The following is a 24950-nucleotide window of genomic DNA, read 5'->3' as shown; positions in this document are numbered from 1 at the left end:
TATATATATATGGATTTCATGCATACCAATATTTATAGGTTTATTATTGATTGCAATATTTACTCACCCTAATAGTGGAATGACTATAAAGGAAGGATTTCAGAAAAATTCCTTGAATAAAACAGATTGTAAACTCTGTCCAAATTTAACAGGACTGCTTCTCCCTGAGGCATACAAAAGGCTTCAACATTATGAAATCTTTGGAAAACCCAATACTGGGAATTCCAAGGAGATGTCAGAATATATACAGGGAAAACAGATACAAGATGGGTCAGATAGAATTCCAGTTGAGGTCATCATGAGGTTGAAGTCATCATGATCTGAGTAGGGATAAGAAATCAATTAATTATATGATTATTAATTAAACTTGTAATCACATGATTAAAACTTGTAACCACATGAATTATATGATGATGATGATGATGAAAACTGTGCACTTTTGTAACCAAGGAAATGATCTCAGCTTGCTTGCTTGCTTGAAACATACATGATTCTGAAACTATAAAAATAAATCCAAGCAGCTGACAGTCAGTCAACCTGCTCCTGCCTTTAACTCTGGATTGACTCAACTCATTTTGCCGACTCCATCCCTCCTGTCAGGTTCCAAGGACCCCGTGGAGGCTGGACCCCCACAATTACCCAATTACTTCCTTGACATAGAAATATTGGTGAAGAAATTCCCTCTGCTGTTACAGATTGGTATCTGTTGCACAAGTAGTCTCAGGGCACTGCGAGAAGTGACTTTGTCCAGGTCAACATAGTGGCAGGGGTGGGTGGATTTGAACCTGGCCCTCTGTCCGGACAGCATACCACCACAATGAATGGAATGTCATGGAACTCTGTAATAAAATGAAGATAGGCACGTTGAAGGAATGCAAAGAAATTGGCAAGGACTCATAAAATAATGCAAAATAAGGGGGGGGGGGAACAGAGCCCAAAGAAGCAACCACTAATTATGAACCCAGAGGAGGAAAAATAGACAGGGATGCATTGAGAATCTCAATGAATATTTAGAGAATGTGATTAAAATATGGTAAGGATATAATATTTTATGGGCCATGCCAAAGTATAATAACAAAGATAATATTAGTTATTCTAATTTTTTTTGCAACTCTTTTCCCGGTCAATGGTTGATTTTCTTAGTTATTGAGGGGAATGGAATGTGTCTTTCTATAAGACCTTGAAAGGAAGACTTGTCCTGCCCTCCTTATTCCAGGAAAGGTTTGTGTCCTCCTTTAGACTTGGAAAGGACCATTTGTCCTGCCCCCCTGGTACTGAAACTCTTAAAAGAATTTGACCTCCCTCAGACAAGATAGTCTTATAACATTGATTCTGTTTGATATCAAATAATAGAATTATCTCTAGGGAAGTTTGTGGTTTTATTTACTCCTTATTTAGAGAGAGAGAGAGTCTCTTCCTCCTCTCCTTGCTACTGTATGAGTATCCTAATCTCCCTCAGCTTGGGATGGTCATTACCAGAATGGCCTCCAACTATAGGTTAATGGTATATCCCAGACAATAAAACTTCATCTCTTACCTATATGTTCTGTCATTTTATTGTAACCCTATATTTTTCAGGTTTACAGTTTTAGGGTTCCCAGCCAAAATTCACATTATTTAAATATCAGCAGTTACTTAGCAAGCTGAGTTGGTTCTATTAATGTGTATGATTAAGTTTTTAATAAAACATTTCATTGAACTAATATTTATTACCTATTACCATCTTTCTGACGAGCCCATTTTGCTAGGCTGGTCCCCAGATGACAGATATTTAATCAGACAGTTGACCAAAATTTATTAAACCCCTATAGTTCATCATCTAGCTCAGGGCCCATTTTCAACATTTTTTCTAGCTTGATAGGGCATGCTAGAATTAAAAAATATATAATTAAAAACTTTTATTCAATTAGGAAGCATTTTTTCCTTCCTCTTCCCTCACCTGTTGGCACCTTTAAACCTCTTTGAGAACTCTTCTTGGATCTGTCTATCATAAGCGCCTTCCTTTACTAGACTGGGAACCCTTTGATGGTTATGACAGTCTTAGACTTCTCTCCTGCAGTGCTTTGCAGTAAGTAAACTCTCAGTAAAATATTTTTTGAATGAATGAATGAATGAGGCACTTGGGACAAAGGAAAGAGAAAACTGGGAAGCAGGGGGCGCCATTTTGAAATTTCTGGCAAGAAGGATGAGATCGATTGCGATAGAGCTTTCAGAACATGTAGGCAGGATTGATGAAGGAGGCAATGGGATGGACTGGCTAACTCTGCCGCTCTCAGGCCTCAATGGTTGAGTCTGCAGTCTTCTTGCATCTATCCAGGGAAAACTAAATTTCAGAAGCAAAGCTAGTTGGCAAGACCTCACAGTCCAGTCCAGCCCCTGGCAAATTCAGGGTAGGGGAAGCAGGTGTAGCATTCCCAGAGTTTGGGCTGGAGCGGGGAGGAGATGGGGCTGGACCCTTGGCCCTTTGGGAAGGACTCCCTGAGAGAAATAGCAGCTGCCCCCCCCCACTTATCACCTCAAGGTCTTTTGGATGTGGAGGAAGGGGAGTGGGGAGGAGGAAGGTCCGTCTCTGGCCTCTGGAAGGCCAAGGCTATTGGCTCAGAGCCCCACTGAGGCAGGGATATAAGGAGGGAGACACTGGGCCAGTTTGTCTCACACCAGCACCATGGCCTTCCTTCAGCTCCTTTCCTGCCTGGCTTTTATTGCTGCAGCCTCAGGTGAGTCCTGATTCCTGACCTGGCCCAGAAGACAAACCCCATCCCCGGTAGGAAAGTAGGCATTCTCAATCTTACAGGGATGTACAATGATCTTTGACTGGGCTACTCTGACTGAGGGGAAGACTCTGGAGGCAGATCCCGACCTTGATGTTTCCTCCCTGAGTATTATGTGGGCAAGTCACCAAACTGCTGGGGGCCTCAGTTTCCTCTTCTGTATTACATGAAGAGGGAAAGAGGAGGTGATCTCCATGGTCTCTGGGGTCCCTTCAAGCCCTATAGCTCCCTCGAAGAGATATAATGATGAGACTCCTGCTTTCATTTTTTTCTTTCTAATACTTCCTAGAATTCTTCAGATTAAAAATTCATTTTGGAGGGTAACAGATGTTCTCTCTTAAAGTGCAAATACCTCTGAAAGGGCTTAAAGATTCTTAGTTGCTCACATCTTAGTATGAACTAGTCTGAACCTTTTCTTTCTTATTAACTTGGAGTTGAAATCAGCTGTGTTAGCTGGGAAACTTTGGAAGGGGAAGTTATTTTAGATCTGGATAAAGGACAGCTGGCCAGAGGAAGACCCTGTCTTGGGAGTGGGGGAGGCTCCTTTCAAACTTCAGTCCTGGCAGTGGGGTGAAACCTAAGGAGTCGTGGAGGAAAGGAAGGTACTTAGGGTTCCCAGGATGATATCCAGGTCCCAAAAGCATTCTCCCCACCCCAGACTATGGTCAGGGCAGCTCACTGGTCCCTGAGAAGGTCCTGTTCAGGAGAGGCTGATGGGAACTGAGGGGTTCCAGCCCGCTTCCTCTTCTCTTTTTCTTCCCCATTCTTAACCAGAAATAGAGGAAGCTCCTCCTTTCATATCCCAGATCCAAGGGATTCCTTAAGAACCCTCAGGGTGACCCCAGCCTTGGACTTCCTTTGCTCCTTGAGGTTTTCAGTCCTAGCTTACCCCTTCTCAGACTCCAAGACCCAAGGGCCTTGGCCTGGCCCTCCAGACCAGCTGTCTACCTTCAGCTCTCCTATTTTCAACCAGTGATCTGGGCTCAACCCAAAGCTGATCATACCTGGGAATAAGAGGCTGTTTGGGGTGGGGTATGGGGGATTCCCACCCAGGTGTCTACAGCAGCGGCTAGACTTCAGCAGACCCAAGAAACTGAGGGGAGGGAGGTATGGTTGGAGCTCACCCAGCTAGTCCAAGGCTGGGAACCCTAAATACCTTCTTTTCCTCCACACCCCTAGGCTGTGGTGTCCCCACCATTGAGCCTGCCCTCTCTGGTCTGGCCAGGATTGTCAATGGAGAAGATGCTGTTCCTGGTTCTTGGCCTTGGCAAGTTTCTCTGCAGGTGAGCACCTAGACCTTATTTCAATGGGGAGGGGAGCTATTACTCCTTTTTTCCCCTTCTCCCACCCCTGGATGTCTCCGGATCTATTCCTTCCCCAAATACCAAGCAAATGGGGTAGAAGGTGGAATGGCCTTTGAAGAAGAAAAGGGTGATTTGAAAGGCTGTCTAGGGGGCCCCAAGAAGATTCTACCTAGTTGGCCACATCTCTCCTTCAGTCCCAGAAATAGCAACCTCTGTGACCCATAGCAACATCTGCCCTCCTAGGCAAGAAGGAAATGCCAGTCCTAGCTGGTACCCAGCCAGGCACGATACCCAACAGTCTTTTCTGGAATCCCTCTTTCTCCCAGCCCCCTAAAGGATAAAAACAACCCCATTTTCCTGACCCTAGACTAGGGCTGTTTTCTGGGTTTTGGTTTATTGGGCCTCTTTTCTGTGTCCAAAGGAAGTATTGAGGTTTTTTTTTTAAATATACGTATGATTCTCTTTGTTCTTTTCTCCTCCAGAGAGGAGGCTCTCACTTCTGCGGAGGCTCCCTCATCAATGAGAACTGGGTGATCACAGCCGCTCACTGCAGTGTCACGTAGGTCACAAATCCCATTGGGAGGTTTTGGAGAGATGGTGGTGAACTGGGTCAGATTAGAGAGTTCTTGGGAAATGAGATGAGCATTTGTACAAGAAAGCATCGCCCACTTGACCTTTGACACACGGCCCCTTCCATTTGTTTTAGGACTACTGACAAGGTGGTTGCTGGAGAGTTTAACCTGAATACTAATGACGATAACATCCAAGTTCTGCAGATCGCCCAGGTACAGCCTAGGGTGGAGGAGGAGGAGGGGAGGAGAGTTTGCCAGAAATATGGTGGCTGTGGCCCCTGCATGGATTGAAAGTATGTTCAAAGGAGAAATAAAGCTTCTATTAACTCTTACTGGTTGCCAGACTCTGGATAAATAGAGAGGGTCAGGTCTGGACTGGTAACTAATAAAGGCTAAGCCACAATTTATTGTTTTGTTAATATTTGGCATTTAGAAAGGACTGCATGTATGGTTGGCCAACGAGCATTTATTAAGTGCTTACTGTGTACCAAGCACTTTGCTAATTGCTTAGAACACCAAAAAAGGCAAAAAAAAAAAAAACCCAACAAAAACCAGGGTCCCTGCCCTCAAAGAGCTTACACTCAAATGGGGAGGGGAGGCATTGACAGTGTGTGTGGAACTAGGAAATTAATAATAATCCCAACTAGTATTTATAGATTGATTTAAGACTTGCAAAACACTTTACAGCTATGATCTCATTGTATTCTCATAACAACATGGAGGAGTTAGTGTGTTTATTATCCCTATTTTGAGGAAACTGAGGCAGACAGAGGTTAAATGATTTGACCAGGGTTACCCAGCTAATAAATACCTGAGGCCGATTGCAAGTCTTCATGACAGTTGTCTAGCCCATTATCCACTGAAAGTCTTCTGCAGAAGGTAGAATTGAGCTGAGTCTCAAAGGTCATGTACATCTGCATTTGATCCCTTGTGAGGAAGGGAGTGCAGGTGGTTGTCATTCTCATTTTCCAGATGAGAAAAACTCGGGTTCAGTGAGATTTCAGTAACCTACCTATGGGTACACAGAGAGAAAATGGATTGCTCCCTTGGAGATTCTTCCTTTCCTCAGATGGGAAGGAGATTTGGAGGAAAATGAGGATTGTGGCAATAATTTTGGTCTTGTCGCAAAGATCATGGGGTTCTAAGACCTCAACTGGCCATGGCCAAGTCTTGGAAGGAGCTGAAGATGACAGCCAGTTAATGGGTGCTTGGGTTCAAATTGCAGAATTCTGGAAATGACTCACCAGAGACACTCATAGAATAAAGGGAGGTTTACTATAAGGGTACTTGGGAATTGATGTCATGTAGATGGCTGATTATTGCAAGGCTCTAATAGACAGCTTCATCACAGGGTGATCTCTGTAACCCTAGAAGCCACACAGCTCAGCCAGAGTCCAAGTTCCCAATTACTGGGTGCACTAGGGGCCCTGTTCATCAGCCTGGAGTACATGAAAGCAATCTGAACTTCCGCCCCAGTGTGGAATGGAACCAAGCTCCATCGAGGCAGGGTGGGTTTTATAACTCTCTTCTCTAAGGAGTAAGGCCAGAGACAACTAAGTTTTCTAAGACTAGTTCAGGAACCTGCCATTTTTTGTTTCAAGATGAAATTGCCCCTAACTTGGCTCAATATAAGCTATTGAGGAGGATGCAGCAGCTGGGGGAAGCAGCTGATCCTTTTTGGGAGGGAAGGGAATGGGAGAAGAGACTTAAACAGAAAAGCAAAGCTGAAGGCCGTCATCGTGAAGGCAATCTTTTGTGCCAGGAATTCAATGACTGTCTTCTACACTTTGGGTTCAAATCCCGGCTCTACTACTTACTGCCTGTTCTAGCCATGGGCAGGGCAGCTAGGGAGAGCCATAGTCTATGAAACACTGGATCAGGAGACAGGAAGTCTCATCTTCCTGAGTTCAAATCCAGCCCCAGGTGACCCTGGGCAAATCACTTAACTCTGTTTGCCCCAGTTTTCTCAACCGAAAAATGAACTGGAGAAGGAAATGGCAATTTACACCAGTATCTTTGCCAAGAATATGCCCGTGGTATCACAAAGAGTTAGATGCAACTGAAATGATTCAACAAAGGAGGAAAAACTTCCTAACTGTGCAGGATAAAAGTGGAATGGGCTGGCCTTGTGAAGTAGTGAGTCCCCCATCATTAGAAGTCTTCAAGTAAATGCTGTATAGCAATTTGTCAGGAATGTTGTAGAAAGAATTCCTCCAGGTAGGTAGTTGGATTGGGTACCTATGAAATTCCTTCTGCGGGGTCAATGGAAGCTTGGGAGTAGGGACAAAGCCAATATTTAAGATTCAAACCAGGGTCTCACTCTCTTGTCCCCTATCTTCCCTTCAGGTATTCAAGAACAAAAAATTCAACATGCTCACTGTTAGTAATGACATCACCCTGTTGAAGCTGGCTACACCTGCACACTTCGAGTCGACTGTGTCCCCTGTCTGCCTGCCCAGTGCTGATGATGATTTCCCTGCAGGCTCCACCTGTGTCACAACTGGCTGGGGCAAGACCAAATATAATGGTGAGTTTGACGTTGACCATCTTCTATAGTTATTTGTTGTTTTTGATAGTTTGTTTGCAGTTAAGATCCCTTGGTGACACATCCCAAACCACAAGGCACCTGGATTTTGTTTTGTCAGAGAACTAGAAAACAGTCACATTGGCCATTTCTAAATAATGTCTTCATTTTTAAGTTGACTTACTTTCACCTGAATTTTTATCTTGAGTCAAAATCCTTCCAGAATTGTTCCATAATTCTGAGATGTTCAGTTCAACTTAAAAAGCACTTTTTATGAGTAGTCCCTGGTGTGGTTGTTTAAGGAATCCTTCCTGCAACTACCCAACTGCCCCCATTCAAGTACATTCCCTCACTAGATAATATTGCTCAAACAATTGGCACGAGCTTCTAGTTGACTTGCAAGCAATACAAGACAAGTGTTTAGCTCTTAGAAATGGACTTAATCATCATACTATCTCGACAGAATGAGGAATATAATTGTTTTTTTTCTTTATAAATGAATAATTTAATGTCTTTCCATTGTAGAAGGATTTGAGTGCATGCTACATCTTCTGTATCATCACTTGAAATTTACCTGCTGGCATTGCTGACACTTCAGCTGTTAGGAGACTTTTTATCCCCAAATTTGATAAGCCACCTCTGATTACGCCACATGTAAATGCTAAATACTTTGGTGCATGATCTAAATACTGTTTTCCTGCAGACATCTGAGGCAGGAGTGGAAATGTGTTGTCTTGAAGTACATAGATGCCCTGATGATTTGTCCTTAGATTATCAATTTGTTTCTTGAAAACAGTGGTCCAAAAATCTTTGCAAATGAACTTCATGGTCTCTAATTCATCCTTGAATGTTGCAGTGTCCTTTGTAAACCTTTCTATCAATCCTTGTCCCACTCTAAAAGCCATGTTCTCCAACTTAGTTATGCATCTTCCGTTTTCCACCTGCCCCTGATCCGCGGACTTGTACACGCCCGTCACCATCTCATTGTGTAGAAGCAAGAAGAGCGCCTGGTCTGCCATTTGCTGCTTCTTCTCGGGGGGCCCCGGGGCCCTAAGGCGGAGGCCGGGGCGGCACGTCTGCAGCGCCCCCGGGGCCGCCGCTGCGCCCCGCTGCTCCAGGAGGCCCGGGCCGCGCGCAGGGCGTGGGCTTCACCGCGCTCCAAGGCGCCGGCGCTCGCGCGGCCCAGCCCCATGAGGAATATAATTGTGAAAACCAGTTTATTTAATTTAAATTAATCTATTATTTATTTAATTTTATTTAACATTATTTGCAATTACATAATAAATAAGCTTCAACCAATAACAAGATTAGTTATATTTGTTCCTTGTCTCTTTCCAATCTCTTCTGTGTTTACTCAATCCAACATATACCTGTAGGCGATGATTTTTTTTTTATTCCTATAGGATCATTATTTCTCTCTCTCTCTCTCTCTCTCTCTCTCTCTCTCTCTCTCTCTCTCTCTCTCAAAAGTGACTTGTCTAAAGTCACACAGCTAGGTAATTATTAAGTGTCTGAGGCCAGATTTGTCCTCAGGGTCTCCTGACTCCAGTCTGGTGCGCTATCCATGGGGCTACCTAACTGCCCTCATTATTTTTTAAAATATATTAATTCCTTTTCATTTTTACATTAGTTTGAATGTATTACCCTTCGCCTTACTTGTCATGCCTCCCTATAACAAAGGAAAGCAACTGAGCAAAAGTAATATCGACAGTGACCTAAATTTAACAATGAAAACATAATTTTGTCCCTGTAGGCTCTTGCCTCTCTTTTCTCTGCTAAGAAGAAAAAGAGATGTCAGATAATCTGGTTTTTTTGGAACCAATATTGGTTTATATTGTATGTGTTTTTAATAATGAGAATTTGATTTTCCACAGACTACTCTTTTTTAAAAATCAAAGAAAGCTTTGAGCATTGATAGTTAATTTCTATTTCACAAAGGTGAACGAGAAAAGCCTCAGACTATCCAGTCCCAACTCTACGAGAATCATTTCTTCTGGCCTCCCTTTCCTGCCCCCCCATCTCCTCCCATTCAGCTTCCCACACTTGCCTAACCTATTCCCTTGGCTTTTGTCTCCACAGCCCTCCGAGTCCCAGACAAACTCCAACAGGCTGCTCTGCCCTTGCTGTCCAACGATGAGTGCAAGAAATTCTGGGGAAACAAGATCAAGGATACTATGATCTGTGCTGGTGCCAGTGGTGTTTCCTCCTGCATGGTATCTACTTCTCTCTGGCTCCCCCTTGCTCTCCTCTCCATCCTCCTCCATTTTTCTCCTTTTTATTTTCCCTTCTCTTTCTCCCTTTTTGAATTGCAAATGATATTTCCCTGAAAGGGCAATACTTATTATCTATATGATAGATGAGGGAAACTGAGGCTTAAAAAATCAAAGTGTTTGGACATCCTCAGGGTAAGTGGCAAAGTCAATCTCAATCTAGTGATTCCATCCCACTCAGCCCTGGCCCCATGACCCCCCCCCCCCCATCAATCACTCTTACAGAATGAGAGTGAGACCTTTAGTTCAACCCTTACTTAATCTCCCTATAAATTTGTCTGACACAAGTGGTCATTCATCCTTCCATTAAAACCACTGGAAAAGAGGAACTCCCTGCCTAGTCTGTTTTTGAACAGTTCTAATGGTCAGGTCCACTAGCTTCCTTAATGGTTAGAACCCCTGGCCTGGAATCTCAGTTCAAATGTGGTTTCAGACACTTTCTAGCTGTGTGACCCTGGGTGAGTCATTTCACCCTGTTTGCTTCAGTTTTCTCATCTGTAAACTGAGTCGGAGAAGGAAATAGCAAACTGCTTCAATATCTTTGCCAAGAAAACCCTAAATGGGGCCATGAAGAGTCAGACCCGATTGAAAATGGAGCAACAAAAATTCTCTTTTGCCAGTCAGGGATACAGCTGAAAGCCTTAACCCTCATTTCTACCAAACTCTCCTTGTTTAATGTAAATACTTCTCCTTTCTTCCCCAACTCCATAAGGTGATACTTCATTCATATCTCCTCTTTTTAAACCTCCCCATAGTCTTCATTGTCCACCCACATTTTCTGCAGGATAAAGAATCAGAAAATCCTGCTTCTATTCTTGGCTATGCTACTTACTCATTAAGGAACACATCACAAGTGTCTACCAGCCTCAGTTTTCTCATGTGTCAAATGGAGATTAATAGCCATTCTCTTTCTACCTACCTCTTTGGGCTGATGCAGAGGAGGAGAGCATGGACCTGAAGACACTATGAAAAGTCAAAAGTGATTAGAAAAATGTTGTCTTTATTATTTCTCTATTTTCCTCTCCTGCATTTGAAAAGTTCCAAAACAAGCCACTGCTGTGTCTTGGGAGACTCAGGCCATGGTGTCAGTTCTTGTTTTCGTTCTGTTTCACAAGGCAATGGGGTTAAGTGACTTGCTGGAGGTCACACAGCTAAGTAATCATTAAGTGTCTGAGGCTGGAGTTGAACTCAGGTCCTCCTGACTCCAGGGCCACTCCACCACTTAGCTGTCCCCTGAACTTTCAATTCTAAATAATTTCCATTGATTTCTACAGCTTGCCACAAGCCTATAAGGCAGGCAAGAGAAGTGGAGTTATGTCCTTTTGATGGTTTTCTTTTTTACTATTCCAGGAAGCCTTTGGTCACAGGGCATGGAAATTCCAATTTGGGGCTTCTGAGCCCAAGGCTAACTTTTCTAACTCTGCTCTGTTTCCTAACTCTGCTTTGGGGGAATGATAGACCCTCTAAAGCACTCTTGTTTCTTGTCTCCCTAGGGTGACTCTGGTGGCCCCCTGGTCTGCCTGAATAATGGTGCCTGGACCTTGGTTGGTATTGTCTCCTGGGGAAGTGGCACCTGTTCCACCACCACCCCAGCTGTGTATGCCCGTGTCACCGAGCTCCTCCCCTTCATCGAGGAAACCCTGGCCAACAACTGAACTGCTCACAGCTTAAAAATCTTCATGTAACCCTTCCCTTCTCCCATCTTCAATAAATGTATCTATGCAGGATCATTCTGGGCTCCAGTTTCTCTTTGCCTGCGGTAAAGATATAAATGCCCATAGTTAGGGTATAGAACAATCTGGACTCAGAACACCAGATACATTCCCAGGAGGCCAGACCTTAGGCAGGAGCTTCTGGGGCCTCTAGTTCCATTTCTAATGATAATGTTGCTGAGGGGTTGAGATGAAGGAGGGACCTGTTCCTGCTTCCCTACTTGGTAAAATGGGACCTCTATATCTTGAAGTTGGGGTTCACTTCTTTGAGGAAGAGCTGACACTGCCCAGGGGCCCTGACTTCCTGTTGATTCTCTTGGAGACTCATCTCACCAACTTTTCCAACAGACACGCTCCCTACGTATTCAGTCCTTTCCCTTAATATCTCTTCAGGGTGTCATATTCTAAGGACATTGACACAGTGTTGGAAGGTGTAAAAAAGAAGGGGAAAGGGCTGGGGATCAGGCCACATGCTGACCAGCCAGTGGAACTAGAGTTATTTAACTGAGAGGAGACACGGAGAGTGGGGCTTGGAAACTGTCTTCCAGTATTTGACAGGCTGTCTTGCAGTCCTGGCTCTAAAACCTTGTAGCCATGTGAGACGGTGGAAAGAACTGTTCAGATTCATCCCTGATGCTTCCTGCCTTTGGACTATGGAAGGGGGGGGGGGGGGGGGGGGGGGAGCTAAGACTGTAAGGCAGGGTGTCAAAGCTGCCCAGAGTCAGATGTCAGCTCCATCTAAGAAAACACTTCCCAGCCCACTGGAGCTGTCTGTCCCAGAGTAAAAGGAGGCACTAGATTCTCTGTTAATGAACTCCTTCAAAGGCAGTTTGGCTGACTTGCAGAGGGTATTCTACAAACATAGGAGGAAAGAAGCTCTGCGTTTCCTTCAAAGGTTGAAATCTTGTGGCAAATTTGTAGTGACTTTGCTCTGACTCCTCCCAGGCTTGCATATAAATAAATACATTTTGATGTGGACATACTCATATTTACTATATTTATATATAATATATATATATACCCATATACATAAACACAAGTACCTATATATATATATATATACATAAATATCTATATATTTATATAGACTATCAGCCCATCAAGGTTCTAGGGTACCCTGAAGGGTTTGTAGAGAGTTGATATTGACTTAACCCTCCACTAGCTGCATCCCCCTCCATGTTGGATTCAGTGACTAGAATCTCATTCTGTTTAATCACTTAATATTAATTAGCTTTTTTACCAGGGAAAATTGACTTCAAAGATATGACAAATGGAAACAATGCCAGGACTAACAGAATGCCTTCTGTGGGGGCGGAGGGAAGCAAGAATGGGGGAAAATTGTAAAACTCAAAATAAATAAAATCTCTCTAAAAAAAGATATGGGGGTGGCTGGGTGGTGCAGTGGATAGTTCAAATCCGGCCTCAGACACTTATTACTTAGCTGTGTGGCCTTGGGCAAGCAACTTAATCCCATTGCCTTGCAAAAATTTAAAAAACAAACAAACATAGAAATACTTCCCCAACCCCTGAGGGCACACCACTCCAATTTCTTTCTTTTTTTTATTTTAAAGATTTTATTTATTTTGAGTTTTACAATCTCCCCCCTAATCTTACTTCCCTCCCCCACCCCCACAGAAGGCAATTGGCCGTCTTTACATTGTTTCCATGGTATACATTGATCCAAATTGAATGTGATGAGAGAAATCCTGTCCTTAAGGAGGAAACATAAAGTATAAGAGACAGCAAGACAATAAGATACCGGGCTTTTTCCTAAATTTAAGGGAATAGTCCTTGGTCTCTGTTCAAACTCCACAGTTGTTTCTCTGGATCCAGATAGTATCTCCATTGCTGACAGCCCCAAATTGTCCCTGATTGTTGCACTGATGGAATGAGCGAGTCCATCAAGGTTGATCATCACCCCCATGTTGCTGTTAGGGTATACAGTGTTTTTCTGGTTCTGCCCATCTCACTCAGCATCAGTTCATACAAATCCCTCCAGGCTTCCCTGAAATCCCGTCCCTCCTGGTTTCTAATAGAACAGTGGTGTTCCATGACATGCATATGCCACAGTTTGCTAAGCCATTTCCCAATTGAAGGACATTCACTGGATTTCCAATTCTTTGCCACCACAAACGGGGCTGCTATGGATCTTTCTGAACAAGTGACGTTTTGACCCTACACCACTGCAACGTCTTGCTCGGAACTTAGCTTGCTTCCTTCAGAGCACTGGTCCCGCCAAGCTCACATCTCAGCCTGGCAAGTCTTTGTCTCCCCTTGCTGGGTTGGGGTCCCCAAAGGTCCCTGGCTGCTCTGGCTAGTCTCTGGAACACCGGCACGGTGAGTTCCCTTTTGGACCCAAGGTCAGTATATAGCATTCCCAGATGTGAAAGGCCTTCAAAACCAGAGCCTTGGAGCTAACAGGGAGCCACGGGAGGTTGTTGAGGGATGTGGGAACCCGATCAGACTGGAAGGACTCCGGGGCAGCGGGGCGGCTGGGCCCGGGAAGAGGCGAGCCGGGGGGCGGGCCGGGGGGCGAGCCGGGGGGCGGGCCGGGGGGCGGCAGGCTTCTGCATCTCTACCAGCTGGAGCACAGCGGCCGCTTAGTGACATTGACCTCGACCCTTAGAAAGAAGACTCAAATCCAAACGGAAGCAAGCATCGACAGATGCGTCCGTCCCTATTAGTCCGCTCCGCGCTGTCCCGGCCGCGCTGCGCTCGGCGGGGGTTTCCGTGCCTTTGGGGAGCCCCGGGCGCCCCGCGATGGGGAGCTCCCCGCCAGGGCCCGGCTGCGGATCCCGGACTCCCCGGGCCGCCGAGCCGGCAGGGGCGGCGCCGGCGGAGGCCGGACGACCTTAAGAGCCGCGCTGTCCCGGGCGGCCGCCCCCCGCAGCAGCCAATGAGACGCTGGCCCGGCCCCGGCCCTCGGATCCCCAGCGCCCCGTTATGGCCGGACAGCTCCGGGGAGCCGCCCGCGTCCTGGGCCCCTGGAGGAGCTACTGCTCCAAGGTAAGGCCCCCGAGCTTGGGCGGGGCGGGGGGCCCCGAGGCCCCCCGCAGCCATCCACGCCCCCCGAGGCAGCTCTGGACCCTTGGGGGGGCTCCAGGGCTCCTCTCGGAGCGGGGCAGGACGAGCTGCTAAGGTTCCAAGTCCTCCTCTTCCACTTGGGCAGCGCCAGCCTCCCCTGGCACCCTTGGCAAGCCTGGCATGGCTTCCCCGCAGTCCAGTGGAGAGGCCCCCTAGCCACATTTCCCGAAAGGAACTTGGCCTGGAAAGTAGGGTTCCTTTGGCGGAAGGTTTCGTGCCAGGGTATCCCCCGACTGTGCCAGGGGCATCCCCTGACGGGCCAGGGGCTTTTCCGGTTAAGTGACTTTGAACTCTGGGGCTGTTGTTTCTCTTTTCACAACTCGGAGGAGTGGCCGCACTGCTCTCTGAGGCCGCCCTAGGGCTCACACCCGGAGCCTCTGATCCCTTCCTTGCCTAACCGGCAGAACCTGGCACTTAAGCCGTGGCCATTTTAAAAGACACAGAATCCCGTTCTGTCAACAGATTTTTTTTTGCAAGACATGGGGGTGAGGTGACTTGGCCAAGGTCACACAGCTAGGCTATTAGCAAGTGTCTGAGGTCGGATTTGAACTGGGGTCTTCCTGACTCTGGGGCAGGTGCTCTATTTGCTGTGCCTCTGTCAGCAGATTTTATTGAATACTGGTGCTAGGACAGTGGGGGATATAAGAATGGACCTTTTGGGGAGCAGCTAGGTGGCGCAGTGCATAAAGCACCGGCCCTGGAGTCAGGAGGACCTGGGTTCAAATCCGGTCTCAGACACTTAATAATTACCTAGCTGTGTGGCCTTGGGCAAGCCACTTAACCCTGTTTACCTTGCAAAAACCTTAAAAAAAAAAAAGTAAAGTTACTTCTTTTAATGAACAAATCTCTATTTTCTACCATCCATATCCAGAGAAGGAACTGTGGAGTTTAAATGATGATCAAAGCTTATTATTTGCAATGTTTAAAAGTTGTCTTATGGATTATGTCATTTATCCCCTCTAATGTTTTCTTTCTTCCATTTGGATCTGATTCTTCTTTCTAAGGATCTATTGTTTAGCATGGTTATAAATGTAGAGCCTAGATTAGATAGCTCTCTGTCAGAGGGAGAGGGAAGGGAGGGAGAAACTTGCAAAACATAAAACTCTGCCAAAAAATGATTGGTAAAAGCTACTGTTGTGTATAATTGGAAAAACAAATAAAATATTAAAACAAAACAAAACAAAGTTCTGTTTTCTCTAACATCCCTCATGGAAGCTCCTTAAGGGCAGGCATTATTTCATTTTCATCTGGCTGAGTCCTTCATAAATTCCTGCTGACTGGCAGATGGATTGATTGGTCCCACCAGAGCTCAGGTGTACCAGGATCCTTAGGTGTTGCCTCCTTATGATCCCTGCAGGTAAAAGTCAGTGAAGATTTTGTGGAGGCACTGAAGGCAGTGGTGGGGGAGCCTAATGTGTCCACGGCAGCTGTGGTTCTTGAACAGCACGGTCATGATGAGTCTATGCACAGGTAGGTGAAGGACAGACGGCCATACCATGCGTGCCCTTGAGTCCTCTGCAACTACTTGGGCCCCCTCAGCCTTAAACCTAGCAGACAGGTGAGTCGGAATGGTCACAGGGTCATGAGAGCCCCTGGGCTCTTTCCCCTGCTGTCTGTCCTCCAGTCCCTTCTGCAGGCCCTCTGCTTCCCCTCTCCTTTCTGATTCGTCCAATTTCTGGTTTTGCTGTACCTGGATCTGCTTTGAACCAGCCAGGTAACTTTGGGGATGTCTGTTCTGTCTGCATCTTAGTTTGTCTGTACAATAGTCGATGGGTCTGGTTCATTATTCTACCCATTTTGATATGTTTTCAGCGCTTATTTTGCTCAGGATTTGACAGAAGAGGGACCTAAGGTTTTAGGAGTGTGGTTTAAGTCTTTGGGGGTCATTTCTGCTTCTTCCTAGTTACACAAGTCTCTTCCTGAAGTCCTTTCCCTGGAACCCCTGCCAAAGATGGAGCCAAAGTTCACCATGCCAGGGAAGAAGGTGGCCCTTTGCTCTCCTATTTCAGGAATATTCTCCTCTGCTCCTGGACTCCTAGACTACCCTCTTGGGAACCATCTTGGAATCTGAGAACTTGGCTCTTTGGGGCTGCTCCTTGCCAGCCTCCCCAGTCTTGTTTCTTCCGGCAGGTGCAGCCCCCCAGATGCAGTTGTCTGGCCCCAGAATGTGAAGCAGGTCAGCCGGCTGGCAGCCTTGTGCCATGATCACAGAATTCCCATTATTCCCTTTGGCACTGGGACAGGACTGGAAGGTGGTGTCACTGCTATAAGGGTATGGTCAGGGCCCGGGGTTGGGTCTCTTTAATGAGGGGTCAGTTTCTGCCTCCATCTCTGAGACTGCTCCTTGCCACCACCCACATTCCTCTAGGACCCCTTCCTCCATGTGGACTCTTATTACCCAAGAATCTGTCTCTCCTTCACCTCTGATTGGCTAAAGGAAGATGTGGACTCCATTCCTTCAGCATTTGCCACTTCCCAGATTTATCTTTTACACCCCTTCTCCCTACCTGGTGCAGCTTGCTATTTCCTCCTCCCCACCTCTCCCACCCCCCAGCAACTATGATCCCTGCTCCAGGAGCCCTAGATAATTAAGCAGCACAGAACTCTAGGTGGAGAGTCACAGGGCCAATAGGTTAATACCTGCGCTGGTCTGTGCTGACCCGAAGGGAAAGTGAGACAGAGACAAAATGAAATTCAGGGAGGAAAGGCAGCAGGTCCTGGCTTTGGTGTCTCCTCTGTACTGATTAGCTACATTACTTGGACATGGGATTATGGAAAAAGAATTGACGTAGGTGCCAGGAAGACCTAGGTTCAAGTCCTGCCTTTGGGCAAATCACTTCATCTCTCTAAGATTCTAAATGACCTAGATGTGACAGAGTAAAAAAAATGAGGGGAGGGAGCAACTTAAAAAAAAGTTCATGGATTCATCACGAATTTTTTTATTTTTGCTTTAAAATTTTTATTATATTAATATTTCATTTATTTTCCAATTATATCCAATAGCAGTTTCTACCTCTCATTTCTTGGTAAGGTTGTGAATTTTACACACCCTCCTATCTTCTCCCCCCCCCCCCAGGAAACAATCTGATCATCTTTACATTGGATGAATTCTTTTTTAAAAATATTTTTTATTGATTTTTAATAAAACATATGTAGTCTATCACTTACATTTCCCACTTGATTCTTTTCCTTCCCTGCTGCCAGAGAGCCATTTCTCATAGCAAAGAAAAAAACATTTTAAAAGAACCCCCCCCAGCAAAATCAATCATCATCATGGATTCTTTTTTTCTAAAGGTGACCCAGATTATTTTATGATTCTCTAACCTATCCATTAGGTCTGTCCCATGTCAGAATAGACAACTCTCCAATTATCTTCTATTCTGATTTGATATTTTATTTAGTTATCAAATATGTTATAGGCATCGAAAACATTGGAATTTCTCACTTTTCAAAATGTCATAAACGTAAGAATTTAAGTGTTTTATAGAGATAAACAGACCAGTTTCCTGCCTTCTAAGGATGGTCTTTTTCTAATTTTTGACACACCATCTTGGATTCTTAAGGGAAGCTTTTTTTTTTTTAAGATTTTTTCAAGGCAATGGGGTTAAGTGGCTTGCCCAAGGCCACACAGCTGGGTAATTATTGGGTGTCTGAGGCTGGATTTGAACTCAGGTATTCCTGACTCCAAGGCCAGTGCTCTATCCACTGTGCCACCTAGCCACCCCCTAAGGAAGCTTAATATATTGGAGGACCGCCCTGAGCTTCTCAAATTGGAGTCAGAGAACACAACTTGTTTCCTCTACCCCTCAGCCCTTGGCCTTCTGTCAGAAGCAGAACCTGGGGTGAGGGGGCAGTGGAAGGTTTAGGGATTCTAGAAACAATCATGTTGTCTCTTCTCAAAATTTGTGCCAATTTAGCTTTGTTCTGTGGGGGTATTCTCTAATCTAGAGCTTTTATTTCTAGGGTCCTCATTGGGATTACCCCTTCCCTTACCCTTCTTTTCTTCTTCCCTCATATCTCATGGACACAAAGGTCTCAGCATCTATCAGTCAATAAGAGAGTGTGTAGAAGGCATCCAGAAAACTTAAGGGTGTGTGTGGGGGGGGGGCAGATGGAGACCCATCTGATCCCTTTCCATTCTCCATCTTCTCTTTCTTCTCTGATAGGGTGGCATCTGCTTTAACCTCACTCACATGGACCGGGTCTTGGATCTCAATGTGGATGATTTTTCAGTGACTGTGGAGCCTGGGGTCACCCGTAAAGCCCTTAACTCCTACCTGAGGGATACAGGCCTCTGGTTCCCAGTGGGTATGACTTCGGGGTTAGGCTCAAAATCTAGAGTATTTCTTCTTGTGCTGGGGATGCCATGAAGTTTCCTTCCCTCCCATCTCAGGGAACTGGCTTCTACAAGGACACTGATGAAGGGTTCTGTAGGTGTTTTCGGGAGGATGGCTGGGCTCTGCTTCTTTCCTTGCCCCAACCTATGCCTCGAGGGTGATAATTTTCTCTCAAACTGTGTGGTCCCATTTCCAGGACACTAGACAAATGGGCAGGGCTCAAATCACCTGCTGCCCAGCCCCCCAAAACCAATGGGTTGGATTCCTCCTGAGACCTCTTGGGAGCTCCACACCCTCTCCCAATTTGTTTCCTTTCTCCCATGTACGATTTCCTCCCAGATCCAGGAGCTGATGCCTCCCTCTGTGGCATGGCTGCTACTGGGGCCTCAGGTACTAATGCTGTTCGTTATGGCACCATGTTGGAGAATGTTATCAACCTGGAAGTTGTGTTGGCAAATGGGCAGATCCTGCACACTTCAGGTCAAGGCCGCCGATTCCGGTGAGTTGGGGTGCAGTGGTAGAAAGGGGTATTGAAAAGGTCAGGACCTTCAGCAATCAAGGCACCAACCAGCCCTCGGGAGCCAGTAGGTAGATGGAACCCATTGAGGGACTAACCCCTTCTTCCCTGTCTTTTGGATCAGTCACAGTCACAAAGAATAAAATAATATAGATTCTCCCATCAGCAGATAAACTGGAAGTCATTTCTCATCTGATTTTTTGGAAAGCATTCTATTTCTTTCTCATCTTTGACCAGCTTTATCCTTTTTTGGTTGGCACGGCCTCATATTTGGAAAAACTATCAATCTTAAAAGATAACGATTTTTTCTATCACCTGTATTTTCCAACATGTCCCCAATATGTCTCCCCTTATAAGGGAAATCCATCCCTTATAATAAAAAAAAAGGAAATAAAACCAGTTTAGCAAAACTTACCATATATTTTTTAAAAAGCATGATCTTTGGGCGGCTAGATGGTGCAGTGAATAAAGCACTGGCCCTGGAGTCAGGAGTACCTGAGTTCAAATCCTGTCTCAGACACTTAATAATGACCTAGCTGTGTGGCCTTGGGCAAGCCACTTAAACCCCATCTGCCTTGCAAAAAAAAAAAAAAAAAAAAAGCATGATATTCTATGTAGCATTGCCCTCCCCCCCCGGGAAAGGAGACTTTCTTCTTTGGGGACAGGCTTGGCCATTCCAACTTCATTCTTCCATCCCGATTGTTTTATTGCTTTTTCTTCCACTTCCATGGCTGTGGTCAACATATATTTGGCCTCAGATGGCCTCGGTGTTGACCAAGCAGTTGTGACAGAGTCCCTGTGCTCTCAATATTGTCTGGTCTACTGGAAAGGTCCTTGGTCTGGGAGCCAAGAGACTTGAGTTTGAGTTAGAGCTCTCTTACTCTCTAGCTGTAAGACTTGCAACAAGAGACCTTCTCTCTTTGAACCCCAGTTTTCTTATTGGTAAAAGGAAGGGATTGAGGAGATGATCTCTCCTCACTCTTGGACAGTGATCCACTGGAGATCTAGACCTTGGTCCAGCCACTGGGAAGTCAAGGGACTGCTTCAGTCCAGGCTTAAATAGATCAGGTCATGGCTGCTAGTTGGCCACCAGATTGGTTAGAACACGGAGTTCTGGACAGCTCATGCCTGATTCCCGAGGAAGGGAGTATTGTATATTGGGGAGAGGACTGAATTTGGAGCCAGCAGGTCTGGATTCGAATCCTGACTGAACCACTTTTCTTATGACTGGTGACTGGGCAGATTTCTTTACCTCTATGAATCTTTACTTTGTAAAAATGAGGGGGTTGGACTGAAGGGCTTCCAAGGTCCCTTCCAGCTTGTTCTTTTCTTCTTAAGAATCTTCATGTAGGTACTACCCTGGGGCTGACCCCCATTCTTGTGTTCTCTGGGGGTCCAGGAAAAGCTCAGCTGGCTACAACCTGACAGAACTGTTTGTGGGTTCAGAGGGAACCCTGGGCATCATCACCACGGCCACACTACGACTTCATGGCATCCCTGAGGCCACCGTGGCAGCAGTCTCTTCCTTCCCCAGCATCCAGGCCGCTGTGGATAGCACTGTGCAAATAATCCAGAGTGGAGTCCCTGTGGCACGCATTGGTGAGGGCTAGGGGCAGGGGGCTTGCTCAGTCGGAAGGAAGACGGGGCCCCTCTCCCCCAATCCCGTCCCTCCCAGCTGGAGAGCTTTGAAAAGAAGTTCCCTGGTGTCAGGGGCTCCCATCTCGGGTTAAGCCTTTTGGGGATCAGTGCCTGAGATCAGGTGTCCCAAGTCTAGGAGAACTCAAGCCACCCTCAGGAGACTGTGGGACAGCAGAAGAACCCTGGATCAGGCTTTACTGCTAAGTAGGAGTGTGACCTGGGGAAGCCATTTCCCCTCCAGGATGCTTTGTCCTCATCCCTTCCAGCTTCTCACTGTACTGGAGAACATAAGACTAATAGCTCCCTTGCTATTCATTGCCCTATTTTTATTTTTTGTGGGAGGAGAAGACTGGGTCTCTCTATCTCACTCAGTGAGGCAGAAGTGCTGAGGTCTCCTGTGGATCCTTTCCCATTACTAATCAACACGGAAACTTTAACCTGCTCTAATACTGCCCTGAACCACCTAGAAGCACTTTCCCCCTCCCCCAGGGACTCTGCATATTGGTGCCAGACTTACTATAGACCCCCAATCAGTTTAGAACTCCTAAGCGCAAGTCTCCCCAGCCATTCTCCCCAGTAGCAGAGATTATAGGCATGTGCCGCCATGTTTCACCATCATTCTAATTTGTATCACATATAGGCTACTTTGCACGATTTCATGTTGAATTTAGTTGATGTGCCAAGAATACTGGGTCTGGAGTCAGAATTTGTGGGTTCACTGGGAATGCTGGCTCTGACGTGTATTCTATGATCCAGGGCTAATCATGCGGCCTCCCTGGGGCTTGGTGTTTCCATTGATAAAACCGGATAGTTGGCCTCTTAGAACAGGGTTGTCTGGTGAAGCCAATAAATCCTCTCTCAGAATAATTTTTTTAATGAAAAAATTAGAGGATTATAAAGGAAATCAACTTTGTGGAAATGGTTATAAAAAAAGCTCAAAACCCCCAGGTTTTCAAAACTCCTGAAATCTCTCCTAAGACCCTAGCTCAAGAGCCCTTGGTCTAGATGTCTCGTCCCAAATAGTGCTTGGCTCACTGCAAATAATTAATGATTAACTAAATATTATAATTCTATGAGATTCACCAATCAATGATCAAGCTTTCTTAAGCTGATACTTCCTGCTAAGTGTTGGGATTATATGGGTGGGTGGAAAAAGAGGTGATTCTTTGCCTCCTCTCCACCCATCTCTTCCTGCCCTCCCCTGCAACCTCATCACCCCTTCTCCAGAGTTTCTGGACGATGTCATGATCGATGCCTGCAATAAGTACAGTGGTCTGACCAATGCTGTAGCTCCCACCCTCTTCTTGGAGTTCCATGGCTCTCAGCAAGGACTGGAGGAGCAGCTGCAGAGGACAGGTAAGGCTTCTTCTGGCTTTGGGGAGGGCGGCGATGTGCAGGGTGGGAGTCCCTGCCCAATGAGCAGACCCCCAGAGGTCAGTCCTGTAGGTCTGTGGCTTGTCTTGGGGCAGGATCTCCCCAGGTCCTGAAGGGGAACTAAAGGGGCCTTAGCTGACAAGGATCCCCTAACAGAGGAGATCACCCGGCAGAATGGAAGCTTCCATTTTGCATGGTCGAAGGAGCCGGAGGAGCGGAGCCGACTATGGACAGCTCGGCACAACGCCTGGTATGCCACCATGGCTCTTAGGCCCGGCTGCAAGGTGAGACCAGGGGTGGGAGAAGGAGGGCCCACCTTTCCCCAAGCCCTGAGGGAGTGGGCAGATTCCCTTCTACCCATGCTCTAGGACCTTATCCATCATTTCCCATGCAAGCTCCCTGGGGAGTCTTTTTCCTGGGCTCGAGAAGGAAGGGGAGAGGGTAAAGCCAGCGGCAGCCATCAATGGATCTGAGTGGATTTGTATCCCTCACCCACTCAGGGTTATTCTACAGATGTCTGTGTTCCCATTTCCCGGCTCCCAGAGATTATGGTGCAGGCCAAGAAGGATTTGAAAACTTCTGAACTTACAGGTGATCTCCCCAGCCCTCCTGTGTATTCCCCCAGGGGCCCAACCTCTTCCAGACCAGAAGAGAAGCAGGGGAGTTAAGAGACAGGAAGGAGAGACTGGGTCAGGGGGTGAGGGTTGGGATGGGCATGATGGGGAGGCCCAGCACAGAGAGCAATGTCTGGCATTGGGCAGCCATTTCTTTCTCCCTTCCTAGGTACCATAGTTGGCCATGTTGGCGATGGAAACTTCCACTGCATCTTAGTGTTCAACTCTGAGGATGCTGATGAATACCACCGAGTAACAGAGTTTGTGAAACAGCTGGGGAGGTACGAGACCCTGGGGAGGGCAGGTGGGGTGGGGGAAATTTGAGCAGATAGATGGGAGCCTCAGGGACTCCTAGGATGTGGTGTTCAGAGGACCCATTCCCTGTCTGTGAAGCGATTGGATGAGCTAGATCCTGGATTGGGAGGAAGGAGAGGAGAGACACCCTTGACCCCTGTGTCCTGCCTACTGCCAAACATGGAAGAAACAACCAAAGCTCCTGTGAGCAATTAGAAGATCCTGAGATCTCTTGAGGGGCCTCAGCCAGTCCATCTCAACTGGCTCCACTAACGTCACTGCTTCGGGTTGTGTACCCTAGGAATGCCCTGGCTATGCATGGGACCTGCACTGGGGAGCATGGCATCGGATTGGGCAAACGCCAACTCTTGAAGGAGGAGATTGGTCCAGTGGGAATAGAGACCATGAGGCAGATCAAAGCCGTCCTGGACCCCAAGAATCTCATGAACCCCGGCAAAGTGCTGTGAGGGCCGGGTCCTTCTGCTAACTCCCGACCTCATGCGCTGGTCAAGAGGCTGCTCTCCTGGCAGGGATTGGGCTGTAAAAATGAGGCCAGAGATGAGAACAAAGGAATCGACTAGGATAGTGGGTGGTCCTGGCAGAGGCCGTCTTAGCCATCTGACGCCTTAATCAACTCAAAAAGATTTGGTGGGGTGGACTGTGAGTGTGGCAAAGGCTTTAGTCTCCTTAGACCCCAAACCACTGGTTACCCCTATGAATCCTGGGGAAATAGGGGTAGAACCACAGGGGAGGGCTTCCTGCTGATTGGTCTTGGCCAGCTTAGCCTGACCTGTTTGCCTATCAAGATTTTTCTAAGTAAAGATTTTTAGAATTGCCTTTTCTAAGACTCTCTCTTCTCTATATTTCCTATCCAGCCTCATCATTCTAGAAATTGTGGGGAAACCAGGATCAGGCTGCCTCCTGTATCCACTGGTTTCTCCCCAGCTTAGGGTCCCAGCCTTTTCTTCCTCTTATTCTGTGGCTTATGTTAAAATACTAAAGTGACCTCATGAGGGAAAGGCTACAGCAGTTGGGGAGGAGGGGATGGTCTGGGGACAAAGCCACCAGAGCTCCTGAGATCTCTGGAAAAGGAAACATCCCCTCTTAGGAGCTGGAGCATCATCGAATCTCACCTCCTGCCCCAGATGGGAATTCCCTCTTTGATATCCCTTAGGAGGAAGCATCCAATTACCCTTGGAAGACTATTCATTACTTCACAAGGTAGTCCATCCCATTTGGGGTCAAGGTTATTAGATAAAGTTCTTCCTTGGTCCAAAATTTATAACGTCCAGCTATCAGAATCAGTTCTACCACTCAACACAGAACTAATCCTTCTGCAACACTGAGAGCAGAAGAAAACTGACAGGGCCACTCTATGAGAGAACTTGGAGGGGGTAAGGGGTCCATGTTGGACCATATAAATGTTGGACCCCTCACCCCCTCCAAGTTCTCTCACAGAGTGGCCCTGTCAGTTTTCTTCTGCTCTGAATATTCCTCTAATATATGATGCCCAGAGGGAAACATAATCTAAAACTGGTCTGGCCAGGTCAGTGGACAGTGGTCTATCAGTCAACTCTCTTGTTCTGAACATTATAATTATAGGGGTTCAACAACACCCTAGAACTGTCTCCTGGCCAGGGCCTTGTTAACACTTTGTCCTTACTAAGCCACTGGAGTTTCTACACAATTATTTTATCGAGGAAGATTCTGGTGCCTAGGCAGTCTAGCCAAAGAGAATCCATGATTTCTGACTTTTGAGTGCTCTTCAGTGATTCTGAAGGAATCCCCTCTCTTTTCCCATTACTGAAATACCAATATGTATTTTAAGATCTCAGTTCCAATTATATAAGAAGAGAACCCAATGGGTGGTCGTAGAAAGAGCATTTGAGTAGGCATTCGAATTGTGTCCTTACACCCATCTCTTGCACTAATTAGCAAA

General features: G+C 46.3%; 3 protein-coding genes across 4 annotated transcripts; 2 read left to right on the top strand and 1 right to left on the bottom strand.

Annotated features, from left to right (window-relative positions):
• The first annotated feature begins 3644 nt into the window (after window positions 1-3644).
• Window positions 3645-11157, top strand: LOC141513223 (chymotrypsinogen B-like). Its single transcript, XM_074222847.1, has 6 exons — window positions 3645-4054; window positions 4558-4634; window positions 4782-4860; window positions 6994-7174; window positions 9251-9384; window positions 10935-11157. Exons 1-6 carry the CDS (start codon window positions 3881-3883, stop codon window positions 11094-11096), a joined length of 807 nt encoding a protein of 268 aa, XP_074078948.1. The 5' UTR covers window positions 3645-3880; the 3' UTR covers window positions 11097-11157.
• Window positions 7714-8245, bottom strand: LOC141513231 (trafficking protein particle complex subunit 6B-like). 2 transcript variants are annotated; one of them, XM_074222864.1, is made up of 2 exons: window positions 7915-8245; window positions 7714-7839 (listed from the first exon to the last, which is right to left on the bottom strand). In XM_074222864.1, exons 1-2 carry the CDS (start codon window positions 8188-8190, stop codon window positions 7714-7716), a joined length of 402 nt encoding a protein of 133 aa, XP_074078965.1. In that variant the 5' UTR covers window positions 8191-8245. The 2 variants fall into 2 exon arrangements, with proteins under 2 accessions (XP_074078965.1, XP_074078958.1); XM_074222857.1 differs by having other exon boundaries at window positions 7714-8245.
• A 2923-nt stretch (window positions 11158-14080) lies between the features above and the next one.
• LDHD (lactate dehydrogenase D) lies at window positions 14081-24326 on the top strand. Its single transcript, XM_074199584.1, has 11 exons — window positions 14081-14159; window positions 15595-15707; window positions 16368-16509; window positions 18404-18545; window positions 18914-19073; window positions 20491-20690; window positions 21957-22085; window positions 22260-22387; window positions 22604-22694; window positions 22887-22998; window positions 23313-24326. Exons 1-11 carry the CDS (start codon window positions 14097-14099, stop codon window positions 23476-23478), a joined length of 1446 nt encoding a protein of 481 aa, XP_074055685.1. The 5' UTR covers window positions 14081-14096; the 3' UTR covers window positions 23479-24326.
• Window positions 24327-24950: the final 624 nt, after the last annotated feature.

This window comes from Macrotis lagotis, chromosome 1, assembly GCF_037893015.1.
Source record: "Macrotis lagotis isolate mMagLag1 chromosome 1, bilby.v1.9.chrom.fasta, whole genome shotgun sequence".
Classification (NCBI taxonomy): Eukaryota; Metazoa; Chordata; class Mammalia; order Peramelemorphia; family Peramelidae; genus Macrotis; species Macrotis lagotis.
This window is presented reverse-complemented; position numbering and strand designations above follow the sequence as displayed.